Source organism: Thamnophis elegans, chromosome 11, assembly GCF_009769535.1.
Source record: "Thamnophis elegans isolate rThaEle1 chromosome 11, rThaEle1.pri, whole genome shotgun sequence".
NCBI lineage: Eukaryota > Metazoa > Chordata > Lepidosauria > Squamata > Colubridae > Thamnophis > Thamnophis elegans.
This window is the reverse complement of record NC_045551.1, coordinates 11,997,229-12,016,435: the sequence shown is the minus strand read 5'-3', so window position 1 is coordinate 12,016,435 and position 19,207 is coordinate 11,997,229. Positions and strand designations below refer to the sequence as shown.

Genomic DNA, 19,207 nt, shown 5'->3' with positions numbered 1-19,207 from the left:
CATCTTGTGGTTAGGCACTGGCTTCCTGTTTCTTTTGCAAGTTCCAACTCTGTCTATGAGGACCCAGATTGTTGGGGGCAATATGCTGACTCTCTGTAAACCGCTTAGAGAGGGCTGAAAGCCCTATGAAGCGGTATATAAGTCTAACTGCTATAAGTCTACTGCTATGTGGCTTTTAATATAGAAGTAAAGGTGCTCCAAGAGGCTGTCCAGCCTGACCCAGTAGGTTTCTTGTGGTTAGGCACTGGCTTCCTGTTTCTTTTGCAAGTTCCAACTCTGTCTATGTGGCTTTTAATATAGAAGTAAAGGGGCTCTAAGAGGCTGTCCAGCCTGACCCAGTAGGTTTCACCCTTAATGTCCAAATCTCACTTTACGTCTGCTTTATACCTAACAGGAATAACTGAGGAGTAAACTTTATCCTCTGCGTAATCCACCATATTTTTATCCAAAATGCTTTAACCTTTTTACAAGTCCAGATTAAGGCTGCTTTATTAACTCAATGTTTACAGTCTTTTAAGATTTTTTTTTCCCGGGGCTGCATTGTCGTCTATTATTTCTGCATTACTTGCTCTTCCGATTGCCTGATTTTTTTAGCCTTTCTCCCCAATTATGCCTGCAATTATATGAATACTGCGAAGAAGCCCCGCCATGCAACATCCGCAGAATCGGAAAGCCCCCATTCAACCCAGCCGTAAACTCCCCCTTCCTCTGCACCTCCTCTACTATAAAAGCGGCGTGCTACTACCTAGAGCAAGTAACCTTAACGGCGGAAGGTTTCCCTCCTCTGGGTCCGCCCCTTGAAGCCGCGCCCCCCTCGCTAGGCTCTGTGGGTCCCGCTGCTCCTCCGCTCCTTCCCCTTTTGCCTTTCGGGCGGTTCGGACGCAGCTGAGTCGCCTTCGCACCCCTTGCAGCAAACGTTAGAGGATCATGCCGGGCCTGCTGCTGGGAGACGAGGCGCCTAATTTCCAGGCTGAGACCACGCACGGCCCCATCCGCTTCCACGAATTCCTGGGAGACTCGTGAGTACGAGGGAGGGACCGCGGTCGCTGCGCGTAAGAGGGTTGTTCTACTCCAGGGGTCTCCAATCTTGGGAACTTTAAGACTTGTGGACTTCAACTCCCAGAGTTCCTCAGCCAGCTTTGCTGGCTGAGGAACTCTGGGAGTTGAAGTCCACAAGTCTTAAAGTTCCCACGGTTGGAGACCACTGCGAGTCTGCTCTATTCGGTGGTCCTCGCTTTGATAGGACCGCTTTGCCCTAGAGTGCCATAGGCACTTTGCTCCTCTCATTGGTGGGAGAGTTGGAATAGAGCCCCTACCCCAGGAAAAGGGGGGCTTCCAAGGTACACAACGGCACCAGAGCAATTAAAAGGGCTGCACCATTTTCCAAAGTTTTTCCCACTTAGCCAATTCCACATTGCAACCGAAATTTTTTTTGCCCATCGTTTCTTTGACATGCTCCTCCTCTAGCTTGTATTCCAACAAAAATCTATCCAACCCTTTGAACAGCCTGCTATCTGTCTGTATCAAAAGTTTATCTAATGTTGGGTAGTCTTTGGCAATACCTTCCTTCTTCCTATTCTGTGCAAACCTTGGTTGTATCTGTAAATAAGACCACCATTCCACTTGTGCCCCTTGTGATGTCAATTCTAGTCTAGTTTTCATCTCCCCCTGTCTGTTCAATAACTCTTTATATGTAACTATATTTTCCCTATTAATTAAATGTGGGTGTATGTATGCTTCCATCGTAGATAGCCAAATGGGCATTTTGGTGTAGTGGTTGTGTTTAATTTTGTTCCATATTAATAACAGGGGACTGTCTGATATAATGTCTACTGAAATATTTATCTGCAGGCCCTTTTTCACACCAGCCTTAGGAAGTAAGAATTAAAGTCCACTTTTAAAAAATATCTAAACTAAGATATGTTAAGTATATTGATATGGAAGCATAAATACCATCAACTTAGAATGGAGTTTGCTCAGAAGCGGAAATACACCAATGAGAGGAAGAGTGGGAAACAGAGGAGAGAAGAAAGATGGGAAGAGAGGGATAGGAGAGAGGGTAAGGGGGGAAGATGAGGAGGATAAGGAGGAGTGGAATGAAGAGAGAGGAGAAGGAGAAAGGAAGGGGAAGTAGAGTAGGAAAGGATGTTGGAGGGAAGAAAGGAGGTAGGAGAGAGATAGAAGAAAGAGGTGTATGGAGAGCAGAAGAGCCAATAATGGGTTTTTATCTTTCTGGGCGTTGATGACAAGAGGAACTGATGTAATTACTACTTAATACAATAGGATATTGGCTATGTAATAGTATACATGTGATTGTATATTATATAAATAAATACAAAGTATATTTTTTTAAAAAGAAAGAAAGGAGTGGAAAGGGGAGAGAGGAGAAGGAGAGAGGAAGGGGAAGTAGAGAAGGGAAGGATGAGGGAAGAAAGGGGAGAGAGGGAGGAGGAGAGAGGGAGAAGAAAGTGGTGGATAAGGTACAAATATGGTGTATGGAGAGCAGAAGAGCCAATAATTGGTTTTTGGGAGTTGATGGTAAGATGAATTGATGTAAACATTTAATAATACAATATGATGTTGGTTATGTAATAGTATACATGTGATTTATATGTTATGAAACTGGAAAAATAAAAAACTTCAATCAGAAAAAAAAAAGAATTAAAGTCCACTTCTTTCACATTGCACATATTTCAATAAACAATTAATTCTTTTATTGTTAGAACTATTTATATTCTACCTTTCATGGTAGGTTATAAAGCCATACAGAAGATCATTATTAAAGGCACAACGATTCTGCTTGGCAGAAGAAGAGGGAGCGGAGTCAAAAGTTTTCTCCTTGTTGGAATTAGCCCTAAGGAAGGCGGCTGGGGGGCTGTAGCATTTTCGTGGAAACCGTGGATAACTGTCTTGGATGGAGGTCGTGGATATTTCTCTTTGGTTAATTAATTCCAAGGCAAAGGGAAAAGGCAAAGGAAAACTTTGACTCTGCTACCTCTTCTTCTGCCAAACAGAATCGTTGTGCCTTTAATAATTATCTTCTTATGGCTTTATAACCTACCATGAAAGGTAGAATATAAATAGGTCTAACAATAAAAGAATAAATTGTTTATTGAAATATGTACAACGTGAGAGAAGTGGACTTTAATTCTTACTTCCTAAGGCTGGAATACAAAGTCCCATTAAAATTGGCGGGCAGAAGGTTCAAAGAGAAAATCATGCATGCATTGCCTAGGTTATTATTTGTACAGTATTTATTGTCACAAACTGTGGCTTTCAAAAGAGTTAATATATCAACTAGCTCTGTATTCTCAGAAAGCTTTTGAGTAAGCTACTGAGAATATATGCTGCGAAATTGTTCACATTGTTTTGAATTTTCTAAAACCTGTCCACAAAAATGAACTGAATGGTGGATCAGATATTCCTTGGCAAATTTTTCCTGCGCTGCACTTTTGGTAAGTGGGTACAGTGTTAGCTTGGGAGCTTCAGAGTTTCTTAATTTAATCTTTATTCTTCTATCCTAATTAAATATATTCTGTAGCATGGTGCAGCTACTGTACGTTCTGTGTCCTTAGTCACGTTTAGGATGTACTGTATATCACAATAACAGTTGGCCCAAAGTAGGCAATCTCTTTGAATTATTGGAGGCACATTTGGAATTCTGAGAACGTTGGAGAACTTCTTACATAATGGTTGCTGTAGGGCGGGAATGCCTCTTTATTAAGTAGTTACCATGGTAAATGTTATCAGTTGCAGAACAGCCATTTATTAGAAGGCAAACTAATAAGATTATTTCCAGCCACTTCCCTGTGACAAAATGTTCTCTATTGCCCTGCCTTAATTTTTTTGTGCTTCAGATCCAATTTCAAAAGAGGGAAGGAAGAAAATAACAATTATTATAACTTTTTAAAAGTAGACATTAAATCACTGTTACATTAGTGTAAGAACATTCTAACTTAAACCCATGCATTTGTATGGGTATATTATTTAGACTATTGAAAACTGAAGTCATTTTCAAGGTTGTATCAATTACTAGGCTAAGAAATATATAATGATAGATTTTGGAATAGATAGTTTTATAACTAGATTTATAAAAAAACAATATATTTATGCTTGAATACAATAAACATTTGTTCATCATAGTGGGAATGCAAAACTCTGCTTTCTTTAAATCAGTGATATAATCACTTAGGTTAACTATTAAATTGCAACTTTAAGACAAATCATTTCTTTCTCAGAGGTACAGAGGTTGCTCTTTTAAGGGTAGAATCCAGTTGCTCAATAAGTTTTGTTTTCTCCGTAGCAGCTGCTCGACGAGTCCAGTTTGGCAATTTTCAGAGTATTAGGCATTTAGCACCCAGAGTTCTTAGCCAATGTGAGAAGGATATGATGGATGAGAGTTTCAGAAGTTGAAGTTTGATATATATGGAAGATGCCAAATTGGAAAAAACTAGAATACAAAATGAATCTTTCCAATAGGCCAAGGCTATAGGATGGAATATTAAATATTAAATTCAGGAATACTGAAGGATGAATATGGATATTCACCTGCTAAGCAAGTTCACATGGAAATCTGTTCTGACCCCCTCCTCCGTTCAGTAACGAAAGCCGAGACAAGCGTAAAATGGAATGTCCTTTAATAACAAGACCAGATCCTCGGTTGCTGAAAGCCAAATAAACAAACAGATAAGGACCTTGGCAGCAATGCAAACAAATTCTGGCAGCAATCCAGCCTGCCAAGTTTGTTTCTCTTTAGTCCAAGTGTTGACTTCTGCAAGAGGGGCGTGGCACAAGCAGTCCCTTTTATACTCTGGAGAGGAGCTTAATGACCATCAGCTGAGTGTAATTACCTCCTGTAATTACGTAGTTGTTCTTGACGGCATGCATCCCGGAACAACTTACTGTTGATTTCTGGATCACTCTCTCTTGTCTCCTCCCCACTGATCCAAGGCTCAGGCGCCACCTGATGGCCAACCAGTCTCTCTGCGCCCTGCTCGGAGTCGGAACCTTGTCCAGGGTCCTCCACATCCTCCAGGGCCGACTCATAGGGCCCCTCGCTGTCGAAGTCTGGTGGCAGCTCCAACGGCTCCTGCCGGGCTACAACAGAAATCCATCCATGTTGTGCAGAATAGAGCAACAAAGATGATTAGGGGACTAAATCTAGAGGCTAAAACATATGAATGATTGCAGGAATTGGATATGTCTAGTTTAATGAAGAGAAGGACTAGTGGTAACATAGCAGTCAGTGGTGGGTTTCAAAAATTTTTAGAACCTCTTCTGTAGGTGTGGCCTGCTTTGTGGAAGTGGCTTGCCAGCCATGTGACTAGGTGGGAGTGGCTTGCTGGCCATGTGACTGGGTGGGTGTGGCCAACTTGTAAAATGTGGTGAAACCCACTTAACAACGCTCTTGCTTAGCAACCAAAATGTTGGCTCAGAAACTCTGGTATTTGAAGCACGCAAGTCTTAAAGCTGTCAAGCTACAAGACCCTTGCACCCCTAACCCTTTAGGGAAACCCCAGGGGTGTTCAAACTTGACAGCTTTAAGACTTGTGGACTTCAACTCCCAGAATTCATCCTCTCGCTCTTCATCTTGATGATGTGCGGACAGGCAGGAGGAGGGAGCTGGAACTGGTTCTAAACAGCACTGTAGATTTGTGGAACCTCTTCTATAGAAGAGGTTAGAACTGGCAGGAACCCACGCCTGATAGCAGTATTCCAATATCTAAGAGGCTGCCACAAAGAAAACAGGGTCAACCTATTCTCCAAAGCACCTGAAGGCAGAACAAGAAGCAATGGATGGAAACTTATCAAGGAGAGAAGCAATTTAGAACTAAGCAGAAATTTCCTGACGGTGAGAACAATTAATCAGTAGAGCAACTTGCCTCCAGAAATTGTGGATGCTCCGGCACTGCAGGTTTTAAAGAAAAAAAATTGGACAACCATTTGTCTGAAATGGTATAAGGTTTCCTGCTTGAGCACAAGATTGGACTAGAAGAATTCCAAGGTCACTTCAAACTGTTACGATTGCAAGAGTATAAAAAAGGCTTCCTATATTGGCTGACATAAATTCTGTATGTGAATGTAGTTTACATCTTCATCTGACTTTCGTATGTTTGATGATAGTATTAAAACAACTGTATCCGTCATCGGATGTTGGCAATCCTACTTTTATCAACAGCTGCACAAAAAAATGCTGTTGACTTTTTTCCAAACCAGTCCCTTAGATATTGAGGCCATGATGTTCTTCTTCTGCATAGACCTCGTTTGCCTTCAATTGTTCCTTGGAAGATTAAATGACATATGTCGTATTTTTCCGGGTGTCACATCACATGTCCAAAATATTCTAACTTTCACTTTTTTATAGTTTTGATGATTTCCCAGGCAGCTAGATATTTGTAACAATCCAAAGTAATCTCGAAATGATGACAAATGTACAGAATGGAAATTATATTACCATTGCCTTTTTAAGAGTTACTCTTTAGTTTAACAAATGCTTGATAATATGAGTGACCTCTGTGTGACTTTAAATTGAGTTCATTCATGCATCTGAATAAACCATAATCAGGTCTTCTTCATTTTAATTACTATTTGCTAAACCATTTGCTAACTCATATTATTTTATAAATCATATTTTTCGCTTGAGGTTGGTTCACAACATCAGAAGAAGCCAAAAATGACCAAGACATAAATTGTAGGCATAAACTAAGCGTTACAACTATAACAATGTGTAGAATTGTCAACATTTTGTTTCAGATGACCTTACAGCTCCTAGAAGAAAAGATCATTTCATGAACATTTTTATGCTTAATTTCTAAAAAGTAACAAAAGGGGAACAGTTAGTTTGCAACTGCAGCATATATGTAACTGCAATCTCTTTTATTGAATCTTTTATTGAAACTGGCTGCTCTATTCAAATTTGACTTAATGATTGCTCACACATTGCCAAACAAAAGCTGGATCTTGCACAAAGGATTGTTCTATTGTGGAAAATGTCTTGAGTTATGTTGTACATGTGTATTTTCAGCAAGAGACCATGAAATGCAGGCAGACCAGTTTGGAGAGGTGGGAAGTAGCATTAGCTATTAAAGGAGCAAACAGTATGAAGGCTTGCCAAGGTTTCGATTTCTTTGGCACTGGTCAATGCTTCAACTGAGAAGGTATTCATGACTGAGATCTAAATGAAATGTTGCATAATGGGGCCAGTGCAACATAAGTGGAAAGAACAAAGATAACTGCTGATACACAAGGGGGGAAAATATGCTAAAATTACTAACGTAACATAACAAGCTTTCTAGGTCTCCAAAATTCTGCCGTGAGATGCCTTCTCCCATCAGGTGTCATCTAGATAACTTTGTTTTTAGATCCCATAATCACTAGCAACCAAAGCATTGGGCTTTGTTCAGGATATGGGATTTAAATCAGAGGTGGTATTCAGCAGGTTCTGACCAATTCTGAAGAACCGTAGCGGAAGTTTTGAATAGTTCGGGGGAACCAGTAAATACCACCTCTGACTGGCCCCACCTCCATCTATTCTCTGCCTCCCAAGTCCCAGGTGATTGGGAGGGAATGAGGATTTTGCAGTAACCTTCCCCTTGAGTGGGGTGGGAATGGAGATTTTACAGTAACCTTCCCCTTGAGTGGGGTGGGAATGGAGATTTTACAGTATTCTTCCCCTACCATGTCCACCAAGTCATTCCTTGCCACGCCCACCAAGCCACGCCCACAGAACCCATAATAAAAAAAATTGAATCCCATCACTGATTTAAATCCCTTTTTATCTAGCACTTCTGGTGTTGGAAATGGCTAAGCTGTAGAGCTCAAAAATCAGAAAAGGGGAAAAGGGAGTAAAAATTAAGGAGAAGAATCGTTTAAATATTCCAAGCTGTAAACTTTCTAGATGCTATTTGGTGTCGAGTCCTCTCAGATAGCCAGTTCACAGCTGAAAGCAAACTTTGAAATAACGTTTTAAGTCTGGTCTGACTTATTAGGCTTCGATGCTATCTGCCATGTGATTCTTTTTCTTTCAGATGGGGCATCCTCTTCTCTCATCCAAGGGATTTCACTCCAGTGTGTACCACAGAACTTGGTCGAGCAGCAAAATTAGCACCAGAATTTGCCAAGCGAAATGTTAAATTAATAGCCCTCTCTATTGATGACGTCAATGACCATCGCGCTTGGTGCAAGGTATTGTGGGGAAAAACCAATGACAAAAAGAAAGAGGCAGAATAAGAACTGGAATGTTACTTTCAACGAGACATGGAAAACATTTTGATAGTCTGCATTTAATGATTTGAGGGATTGCTGAAATGGGCAGGATTAATCGTGTATGTAGGCTGGGCAGTGATTTTCAGATTTTCTTTTTTAAAAAGAAAAATAAGGCCATTTTAGAGTACTGTTTGCTATCTGAATGTGGAAAGAATATATAATAGTAAATTGACAACCTCGTGCCAAGTTGTGACAGTGTATTTAGAGAAGGCTTTTAAGGGCACAGAAAAAGAGGTTGAAGACCACAGATTGATAATCCTTTGGCCTTGAACCTCTTGATGCTCTTCTGTAGTTCTATTATGAAGACACTGAAAACTTAGCAATAGCAATAACAGTTAGACTTATATACCGCTTATATATAAGCGGTTTACAGAGTCAGCATATTGCCCCCAACAATCCGAGTCCTCATTTTACCCACCTCGGAAGGCTGGAAGGCTGAGTCAACCTTGAGCGGTGAGATTTGAACAGCCGAACTGCAGAACTGCAGTCAGCTGAAGTAGCCTGCAGTGCTGCATTTAACCACTGCGCCACCTCGGCTCTCTTCAACATTAGTTTTACATTCATTATAATCTTTACAAATAAAAAATTAACTGTGAGTAAATTGTGGGTAATTGAAGTAAGCTAATTTCAGAAACCATGGTTTCAAGATTGTTATTTAATATATATCCTGCAATGGGAAGCCTAATGAACGTCAGAGAATTATCTGTAGACAGACCAATATTCATAGGTACTGTATCCCTAAAGAATTATTTCACTGTTCTGTCTGTGTAGAAATGTGAAAAAAATAAAAGAACAAAACTGTTGCTGAGGTTTCAGGCCCCAAACTTCAGGATTATATTTCCTTTAAATATAATGGGACCATAATTCCTATCATCATTGTAATTGTATCATAGTTCAGGTGTGAACACTAAAATATGGGCTGGCTTAACAGGTTTAAGCTACTTACCAATAAAGCAATTTTTTAAGAAGAAGTGTAAGAAGAGAAATAAAAAAATAGTAAAGACAGTAAGTTGTGTGAATCAAATATTTTGGTTTTTTTTAAATAAAAAGCATTAAGTCTGTTTTGATAGTTACTCTCTTTACAGAATAGTAGATTTAATTTCATGCTGATATATTAACATTTGACGTTAGTTTTCACAATGGGTACAACAATAAATCTTGGTTAGCCTAACTTTGAAGCCAGTGTTCAGGAACTAGATTACAGGAGGTGTTTGCATGCTTGATGAGTTGATTTCCTGCAGACAAGATAAAAGCCAATAAAAATAGAGATTGAACATGACAGAAAATGTTGGTATTAGGGTTTTAAAATTCCAAGGTTTTGAGTGTACAAAAATTTGATCATTCTCTTCTCACCTCAAAGATTGGGAGACACCTAGTTAGTATTTATATAACAGGGTTGTGTCCAACCTGAAAATGTGGCTTCCTGCCTCACCATTTTGCAGCATTCATCATACTGACTTCTATTTTGCAGGCAGTAATGCAGCCTTATAAGAATAGCAATAGCAATAGCAGTTAGACTTATATACCACTTCATAGGGCTTTCAGCCCTCTCTAAGCGGTTTACAGAGTCAGCATATTGCCCCCAACAACAATCCGGGTCCTCATTTTACCCATCTCGGAAGGATGGAAGGCTGAGTCAACCCTGAGCCGGTGAGATTGAACAGCCGAACTGCAGAACTGCAGTACTGCAGTCAGCTGAAGTAGCCTGCATTGCTGCATTTAACCACTGCGCCACCTCGGCTCTTATGTGTCAAATAAATGAACTTCATGAGAAATGTATATTACCCTTTCCAGTGTTGTAATACATTCTAGATTTTTTTAAAAATAGTTTGGATATGGCTATATCAAAACTGCCACATGTGCTAAGTCATTGTTGTACCAGCATGATAGGACAGGGTTTGTTGCATTGAAAACACATAGAAAGGACAGCCTCTTTAGAATATAAACACATAGCTCACTTGTCATGAAGTTGCATTTTTGTCAGTGTTAGTATCTGCTAAACATTTCATGGCAGAGGTGCACTTCTTAATACTTCAAAGTTCTTTAAGCTTGAAGTGCAGACCAAATTCAACCCAAGAATGCATTTCGTTATGCATATTTAATTACTTCATTATTCTTTAGTTATTTATGACAAGTCATAGATTCTTATACATATAGTAGAACGAATGCTTCTGACCATGACCAAATTGTAAGCACCAAATTTCCTGTTTGTTTACAAACAACAGTGACCCACAAGTGGCTGCTGCATTAATTTAATTAAGAGCCGAGGTGGCGCAGTGGTTAGGGTGCAGTACTGCAGGCCACTTTAGCTGACTGTTATCTACAGTTCAGCGGTTTCTAATTCTCACCGGCTCAAGGTTGACTCAGCCTTCCATCCTTCCGAGGTGGGTGAAATGAGGACCCAGACTGTGGGGGCGATATGCTGACTCTGTAAACTGCTTAGAGAGGGCTGAAAGCCCTATGAAGCGGTATATAAGTCTAACTGCTAATTTTGGTTAGGTTCAGGTCACGACCAAATTGGCTTGCGACCAAAGTTATGGAATGAATTATGGTGGTGACCAGAGGTTACAGAGGTACTGTTATCTTTCTTTAAAAATCTTTAAAAATGGAAATAAATGCTTCTACAGAAACAATAACTAATTTCGTATATACAAAATAATAACTGAAGAGCAGCAGTGTAAAACTTTTATTCGATCTATTGAAAGTATTTAGTAACATTAGATGACATAACATTACTGTTATGCTGCTGCTGTTTACACATTTTTTAAAAAAATTTGTTCAGCTGTTTTTCCAGATAGTTGGAACACAATTCCTTTTCTAGAGAGCACAAAGAAACATTGCCTATGCACTGCTTGAAAACAGTGTATGAAACCTAAATAAAAAGTCCTCTCTGATTTCTAAAAAAGGAAATAAAAATTGCTTGTCTTTTTTTAATACATAGTGGTTAAGTGAGTAGGTTGACTCTTCAAAGAAATCTCAAGATGTTCCCTACATTGGATGAAGTCACTAAATTATTGTGTATGTGGGATTTTTTTAAGAGATAGCATGCAAATTTGACTTTATACAGCTGTAGCTGCAGATCAATAATTATACATGTAAATTGGACTTTCAATTAAAATCCTATGCATAAAAAGCAGCATTCAAAAAGTTAAAATGACATCTTAAAAGTTTATAGTTTAGACAAATTATTAAATGAGAAAAAGCGAAAATGTTCAGTAGCATCATCCATGATAACTGGTTTTGCTTTTTCCCTTCCCCAAAACACATAAAAATATACTTATTTTGTCACTTCTGCTACTGCCTACTCAATCTTTTGTAGATACTCTGCCTACTCTACCTTTATAGGAATTATTTGGGGCACATCAGGATTAGGATTTATTTCATTTATTGCCCCCCCTTTCCCCGAAGGGGACTCAGGGCGGCTCACAATTTAGTCAGGGAGACAGGGGATAAAAAGACAAACAAAGATACACAATTTAAAAACACACAACAACCATACCATTCGAGGAGGGGGGGCAGAAGCTCTTTAGCCCCAGGCCTGTCGGAATAGCCAGGTTTTAAGGGCTTTGCGGAAGGCCTGGAGGGTGGGAGGGTTCGAATCCCCACGGGGAGTTCGTTCCAGAGGGTCGGAGCAGCCACAGAGAAGGCTCTCCTCCGGGTAGTCGCCAGTTGGCATTGGCCGGCGGATGGAATTCGGAGGAGGCCTAATCTGTGGGATCTGATCGGTCTACAACTTAGTACATTTAGAAGGTAATTAAAATAATATATGATTTTTCATATTGTGCTCCAGCCATTGGATTCAACCTTGCCCTGTGGATATTGGGACATTTGAGAAGAAGTCCTGGAAGCATGTAAAATAACTTCTTGGATCAAGTTTGGTTCCTGCTGATTATAGGGAGCCTATGTACTAATACTCCTTGACTTGAAACCAGCCATTTTTCAAAGGTACAATTGACCTCCTAAAACCTAAAAGATATCTATGATCCAGTTTTAATGGCCAGCCCCTCCCCAGATGATCGCATGACCATATTTTGGACACTTGGCAGTCAGCCCACATTCATGGCCATTTCCAGCACCCCATGGTCATTTAACCATAATTTACAACTTTGCTGAAAAGGCGTGTTTGCTTCCAGTTTTCAGCAAAATGCTCCATAGAGAACAATTGTTTTACTTAACGACCAAGACATATGCTTAACAACTAGTGATTCACTTAACCATTGTGATTTGTTTAATGACCATTGGAAAAAAATGATCATAAAATTGGACTAGGTCAGTGTTTCTCAACCTTGGCGACTTTAAGTCCTGTGGACTTCAACTCCCAGAATCCCCCAGCCAGCACAGCTGGCTGGGGGATTCTGGGAGTTGAAGTCCACAGGTCTTAAAGTCGCCAAGGTTGAGAAACACTGGACTAGGTAATGACCCACTTTATGGTCATTACAACTTCTGATTAATGAGCAGTCTGTTAAATTTGAAAGTTGAGGACTACCTATAATAGTACAGAAATCGTTTGACGTTACCTTCTTCCAAGAAGTATTTTTTTTTAATTTTCTAGTCTAGTCTATCCAGAGATTTCCTGATTGTCTAATCCATTTTTTAAAATTTGGCCAGATGTGCTCTATAACCTACATTTAGATCAAATTTCACTTACCAAAAATCATTCAGGTTTTTTTGCTGACAACAGGGTCTTGTCCACCTGTGTTAATAAAAATATCTAGATTAATTATAAAACATGCCAGCATTGTCTCCAGACTGATGGAAAATATTCCTAACTTATTTTTGTCTCTGGCTCTTAATTTTCCTTCTGCTGACAGTATGTATTAGCGTCTGCGCGATGCTCCAGCTGCTCCTGGAGGATCGCGCAGGCGTTCTGCGCATGCGTGGAAAGCGCGAAATTCAAAAAACCGGGTAAGGAGCGGGCGCGGTGTGCGGGCGCGCGCGGGCGCGGGGGCTTCGCCGTTCCCGGAAGTTACTTACTTCCGGGTTCGGCGACCAACCGGATCGCAGGGACCGGTGCGAACCGGTTGAAACCCAGCCCTGCCCTAGAGCCATAAATTTTCCACTTCTCTGCTTTATATCCTGTGCAAGAACCTAAAGATGCCATTTCAGTCAGGAATCTAATGATTGGCTTCTTGTATGAGCAAGTCACTACTGTAGCGAGTCAGTACTTCACAGAAGAAATTGGTAGTCTCGAATGGATGTACAGTATATCTGTAATTCCCCTGTTTGAATGTGACTTTACATTTTTTTCCATTAGCACCAATATATCTCAAATGGTAGGCTGCCTCTTTGCAGGATTTTGCTTTTAAAAAATTAATCCGTTTCTGTTTATTTGTGTTACTCTGGCTTAAATAGTTTTGAGTGTTATTTATAAATAATAATGGAAGGCTTCTAAAAACAAAGTTTTTATAACTAAATGAAATAGCACTATGTTTTTGTTCAGAGTTGGCTTTGTACTAATTATAATTGAACAAATTTGTAATAGCATAGCAGTTAGACTTATATACCGCTTCATAGGGCTTTCAGCCCTCTCTAAGCGGTTTACAGAGTCAGCATATCGCCCCCACAATCTGGGTCCTCATTTCACCCCCTCGGAAGGATGGAAGGCTGAGTCGACCCTGAGCCGGTGAGATTTGAACCGCCGAACTGCAGATAGCAGTCAGCTGAAGTGGCCTGCAGTATTGCACTCTACCCACTGCACCACCTCGGCTCTTAAAATACAACATTAAACTTTCCCCTTTTGCAGGACATCAATGCCTACAACGGTGACAAGCCTGTTGACAAACTCCCTTTCCCAATAATTGCTGATTTAAAACGGAAACTTTCAGTTGAACTTGGCATGCTGGATCCAGATGAGCTAGACAAAGATGGAATGCCTTTGACCGCTCGTGTGGTAAATATCTATGCATTGCCCCTTTAACATTGCTTTCTCAGTTGCTTATGTACTGTTTATTGCCTTATTTCTATTTATTCTGTTATTATTTAACCAGATGAGAAACCTGTGGTCCCATCAGGTCTCCCCACGTGGCCAAAGAGTGGGTCTGCAAGAAATAAAATTGCTTACATATCTAATCAGAATGAAATGGGTTATGAAATAATAAAATTAGACTAACATGTAATATTATTTAGAAACTCAATTCTATACCATAGATTTCAGGAACTGAGAAGAGTAATAAGTCATATTTGCCGACTTCCATTTGTGATTAACTCAAAATGAAATATGTTGACAGGTAGATTCTCCTCTAATCTTTCAATTGTTATGATATTTAGTAATCTTCCCTTTTGTGCTATGTTTTTAGTGTGTGTGTGTGCACGCGTGCTTGAATGTAAAGTAGAACACAAATGCTTGTGACCATGACCAAATCGGTTTCCAGCCAAAAAATTCACACTTTTTTTTCTGTGGCCGATTTCCCCTTCCACACCATTTTTTTTATAAGCATCAAATTTCCAAAATTATATTCGCGTCACGTCCATATCAGGTTGCGACCAAAGTTATGGAATGAATTATGGTCATGACCAATATATATATATATATATATATATATATATATATATATCTATATATATATATATTGTTGTGTCACAACCCCTGGTATGCCCAAATATGGGAGGGAGCATACTGCTTCCCTTTTCTGTCTTTTGACTCACCCTAGGAGCCATCCAGGCAGAAAGCCATTTTTTATGTTGCCTTTGTTACATTTGTGTTGCATTTGTGCTGATAAATAAATAAATCCCTTTATTTATTTATCACACAAATGCAACCACAAATGCAACCACAAATGCAACCACAAATGTAACAAAGGCAACATAAAAAATGGCTTTCTGCCTGGATGGCTCCTAGGGTGAGCCGAAAGATAGAAAAGGGAAGCAGTATGCTCCCTCCCATATTTGGGCATACAAGGGGTTGTGACACAATACATACCTATTTCCCTGGCTTAGCTGATAAAGGAGGCAAGCCTGTGGCTTAGTGGCTAATACAACTGCCTAATACAGCCCAGGTTCAATTCCCAGTAAGGGTATGGCTAGCTGATGAGAGCTAAATAGCTTGAAATAGTTCTATACTAGTCTCCCTTTATTTATTTATCAGCACATATGTATCTATATTGGATCTTTTCCCGTGTAAGATTGAGAGTATCTTGGCAACGTTTCGATGAGGTCCCACTCTCCATCTTCAGGCTGGTGCCTTCGGCTTGTACGAGAAAGTGTGATCGGAGCTGCCATCTTTCTATAATATTGGTGGGGTGTGTGGAGTGCTGGCTTTGTTGCTATAAGCAACAAATCAAGATGTAACAACACAGCCAACCAACCCGCTTACAGCAACAAAGCCAGCACTCCACATGCCCCCACCAATATTTATAGAAAGACGGCAGCTCCGATCACACTTTGCTCACACAAGCATGAAGCCGAAGGCACCAGCCTGAAGATAGCCAGTGGGACCTCGTCGAAACGTTGCCAAGACAATCTCAATCTTACATGGAAAAGACCCAAATACACAAGACCTGCATATATATATATATATATATATATATATATAATATATATATATATATATATATATATATATTCTCCACAATATCAAGACAGCCTTCTATATATATAGAAGGCTGTCTTGATATTGTGGAGAATATATATATATAGAAGGCTGTCTTGATATTGTGGAGAATATATATTCTGCCCTGAAATATACATAGGACAAATAAATGCACGCATCGCAGAACACAAGAACACAGTAAGAAAAAAGAAAAACGTCCTCCCTTGTCCAGCACCTTAAAGCTACAGGACATGAAATTAATTTTGAAGGAGCCAGGTAAATCTCCAAAACTGAACACTTCAACAAGAGAATAATTATGGAAGCTATCGAAATAGAGAAACACCCCCACAACATGAATAAACACGACAATACCTCCCGCCTACCAGACATCTGGAAACCAACCCTAGTCAACAAACAAGCCCCACCCACACCGTTACAACATGAAACAACAACGGGCACACAGTCAGCACCAATCTACCAATCATCATACAACCACACAACCAATCATTCCACTTACTGAAACAAAGCCAGCACTCCACACACACACACACACCACCAAGATTTATAGAAAGACAGCAGCTCCAACCACACTTTAAGCCCAAAACCCAGCCTGAAGATGGCGAGTGAGACCTTTCAAAAGAATAGTTGCTCAGGAAAGTTCCCATCTATGTCTCAAATTTCTTTTTTACATAACATTGTAATCTTATATAAATATTTCCCATTTTAATGATAAAACCTATCACAATCATGACCGGTTTAGGATTACAGATACTGGATAAATGATTTTGGATAAGAACTTAGCCTCAAAGGCTATGTGGGAAATTCCTATCCAAGAATTACATTTTATTAAATACATTGTCTCTCAAAACATCTGCTATTTATCATAGAAAAAAATGTAACACTAAATAGTTGGAGAATTATATAATTCCACAGAAGATCATTGGTTTTATTTACAATTCTGTAACTTTGTCCTACAGGTATTTATTTTTGGCCCAGATAAGAAACTGAAACTCTCTATCCTCTACCCAGCAACCACTGGAAGAAACTTTGATGAGATTCTAAGAGTTGTTGACTCCTTGCAATTAACAGCTGTTAAGAAAGTTGCTACACCTGTTGACTGGAAGGTAGATGTTTACTTATATAAATCCATTTAATCTAAAGTTTTTTCTGATTCGGTGAAAGTTTTTGAAGAATCAGATATTTCTATAATTGCTAAATACAAGATTCAAATAGATTGGAGAATGACCTTCATGAAGTTATCAGAGAAAGATCTCCTGAGAGTACAATTTAGTATTGGAAGATTACAGTTATCATTGTCCTAAATGGAAGGGTTCCTGGTCCTGATGATATTTTAAAAAAATCATAGATAATTTATGACAGCCCTCTAATAAATTGGACTCTCCACCCATCATCTCTTATAAACTATCTTCAATTTCTTACAAGTGTACTCCAGTTTAGGCTTGTAAGCCTTTTTATTTTTGTCAGAATTTCCATTAATATTTTTTTGTGCATTAAAACATTTGGGGTAGTTTTATCAGAGTAACCTGAATTTGCCACATTGATACAATTTGTTTTTCCCCCAAACCTATTTAAAAGATGAAATATGGATTTCCTAATGCAGGTTCTATAATGCCCCTAAGTTCATCAGCTGAAAATGCCTTTTTTTTTTAAAGCAGGGGGAGGAAAAAATGATCAAGGAACCTTGTGAAATCTTGATAAATTTTATTTATGTTTGAAAAATTCTATGAGAAGCGTTTTGAATATCTGTGGAAGAATATTCCAATTTGGCAATATGTTTTATTGCAGGATGAGGTGGGAGGAATGTTTTGTATTTTGTCTGTTTCTGTGTACACACAGCATCTAGTTTTGTAAATTATTTTAAATATCAAGGTATTATGAGACAAAATCAGCAGCCTTTATTTAGCTATAGATTGCTTTTTAGGAGTTTGACAAGAACTCTTTTTATCTTTGCATTTCCAGGACAGATAGTTTTAACAAAATGCTTGAAGTGTTTCTCTTGTTTTGGATTGAGTGATATAAAGAGATACAAAACTAAATCCTGGTCTTAGACTTATGCATTATAACTATTTTGCCAACTACATGAAACATATTAGATATTTCAGCTGTAGAAACGTCAAATCATAATTTGAAATGTAGAATATATGCAATCCAGCTTCAATAACATATGTCTAGGAAGATGATAGTGCGTGTTTCATGTATGCAGTCTGATTCATTGACTGAAGGTTCAAGGCTACCCAGATAAGAATGATTAGTAAAATTATTACTAATTTTCTTTTCTTTCCTTGTGAGCCTGGAGACAAGGTCATGGTTGTTCCAAGCTTATCGGATGAAGAAGCCAAAAAGCTGTTTCCAGGAGAGATTTGCACTAAGCAACTTCCATCGGGCAAGAATCTTCGTTATACCACTCCGTAATAATTGTGAAGAGAAATCATGTGAACAGAATGCTATCACTGGAATTTTGCAGGACTGGTTGCTTTAAATGTGTGGAAATATACTTTAAGAGGCTGTTGCAAAAGGGAAGCAATGTATCTACTAATTTCTTTTAAACCAGTGACTGGTGTGGTTTACAGCTTCAGCTAATCAGTTTAGGCTTGTTTTGTTCAAATGAAATCAGTTTTCCTCACCTTCTTCTTGGAATTGAATTTACCACTTTTAAAACAGTACAGATTTTTCTTTAATGTATTTTCTATTCCAGCCACATAAAATATGATTCATGATCAGCGGATTAATATCTTTTAATTAATGGGAATCAATTTCTGTCATGTGTAAAACATCTTGCATTATGTTTCCAAGATTATCAGAATATCAGGTTCTTGGATTCAGTTTACAAAATAAATTGAATAAACTATTACTTGTATTTGGGACTTCCATTTTAATCCACTGTATTAAGAGCCTAATTCAGAAAACCATACATTAATATTGTGAATGATTAAAGCAGAGGTATGGAATAGATTTAACAAAGATGACATCTTTTATTTAGCTGGTTCAGAAAATAAATCAAGTTAACATATTAATGTGTTACTGTTGTTATTGCAATTCTTAAATACGTCCAACACAATGGAATTTATGCAGGACATCATTCAAGTTCTTTCTAAAAACAGGTTTTGCCCTTCGCATCTATAAATGTGTTTTTATTTTCCATTTTCATTTTCGTACAGTCACATATATACTGTACAGAACCGGGGCCATATAACATTAAACAATAAACACAGCCATTCCTCTTGTCAACAATACCCCCCAAAATAGAAACCCAATGTACCTCTTCGACCCTCCATACACCCTTTCTTTCGCCCCCTCCAACTTTCCATCTTCCCCTCATTCCCCTCTACCCTACTTCCCCTCCCCCTACCACTCCTCTCTCCGATACACTCCTCCCTTCCTTCTCACCCTCCC

At 39.0% G+C, this 19,207-nt stretch overlaps 1 protein-coding gene across 1 annotated transcript; it reads left to right on the top strand.

The window, feature by feature from the left end:
- The first annotated feature begins 841 nt into the window (after positions 1-841).
- PRDX6 (peroxiredoxin 6) lies at positions 842-18,696 on the top strand. The gene is made up of 5 exons (XM_032226388.1): positions 842-1,019; positions 8,028-8,184; positions 14,009-14,155; positions 16,771-16,917; positions 18,104-18,696. Exons 1-5 carry the CDS (start codon positions 928-930, stop codon positions 18,224-18,226), a joined length of 666 nt encoding a protein of 221 aa, XP_032082279.1. The 5' UTR covers positions 842-927; the 3' UTR covers positions 18,227-18,696.
- The last annotated feature ends 511 nt before the right edge of the window (positions 18,697-19,207 follow it).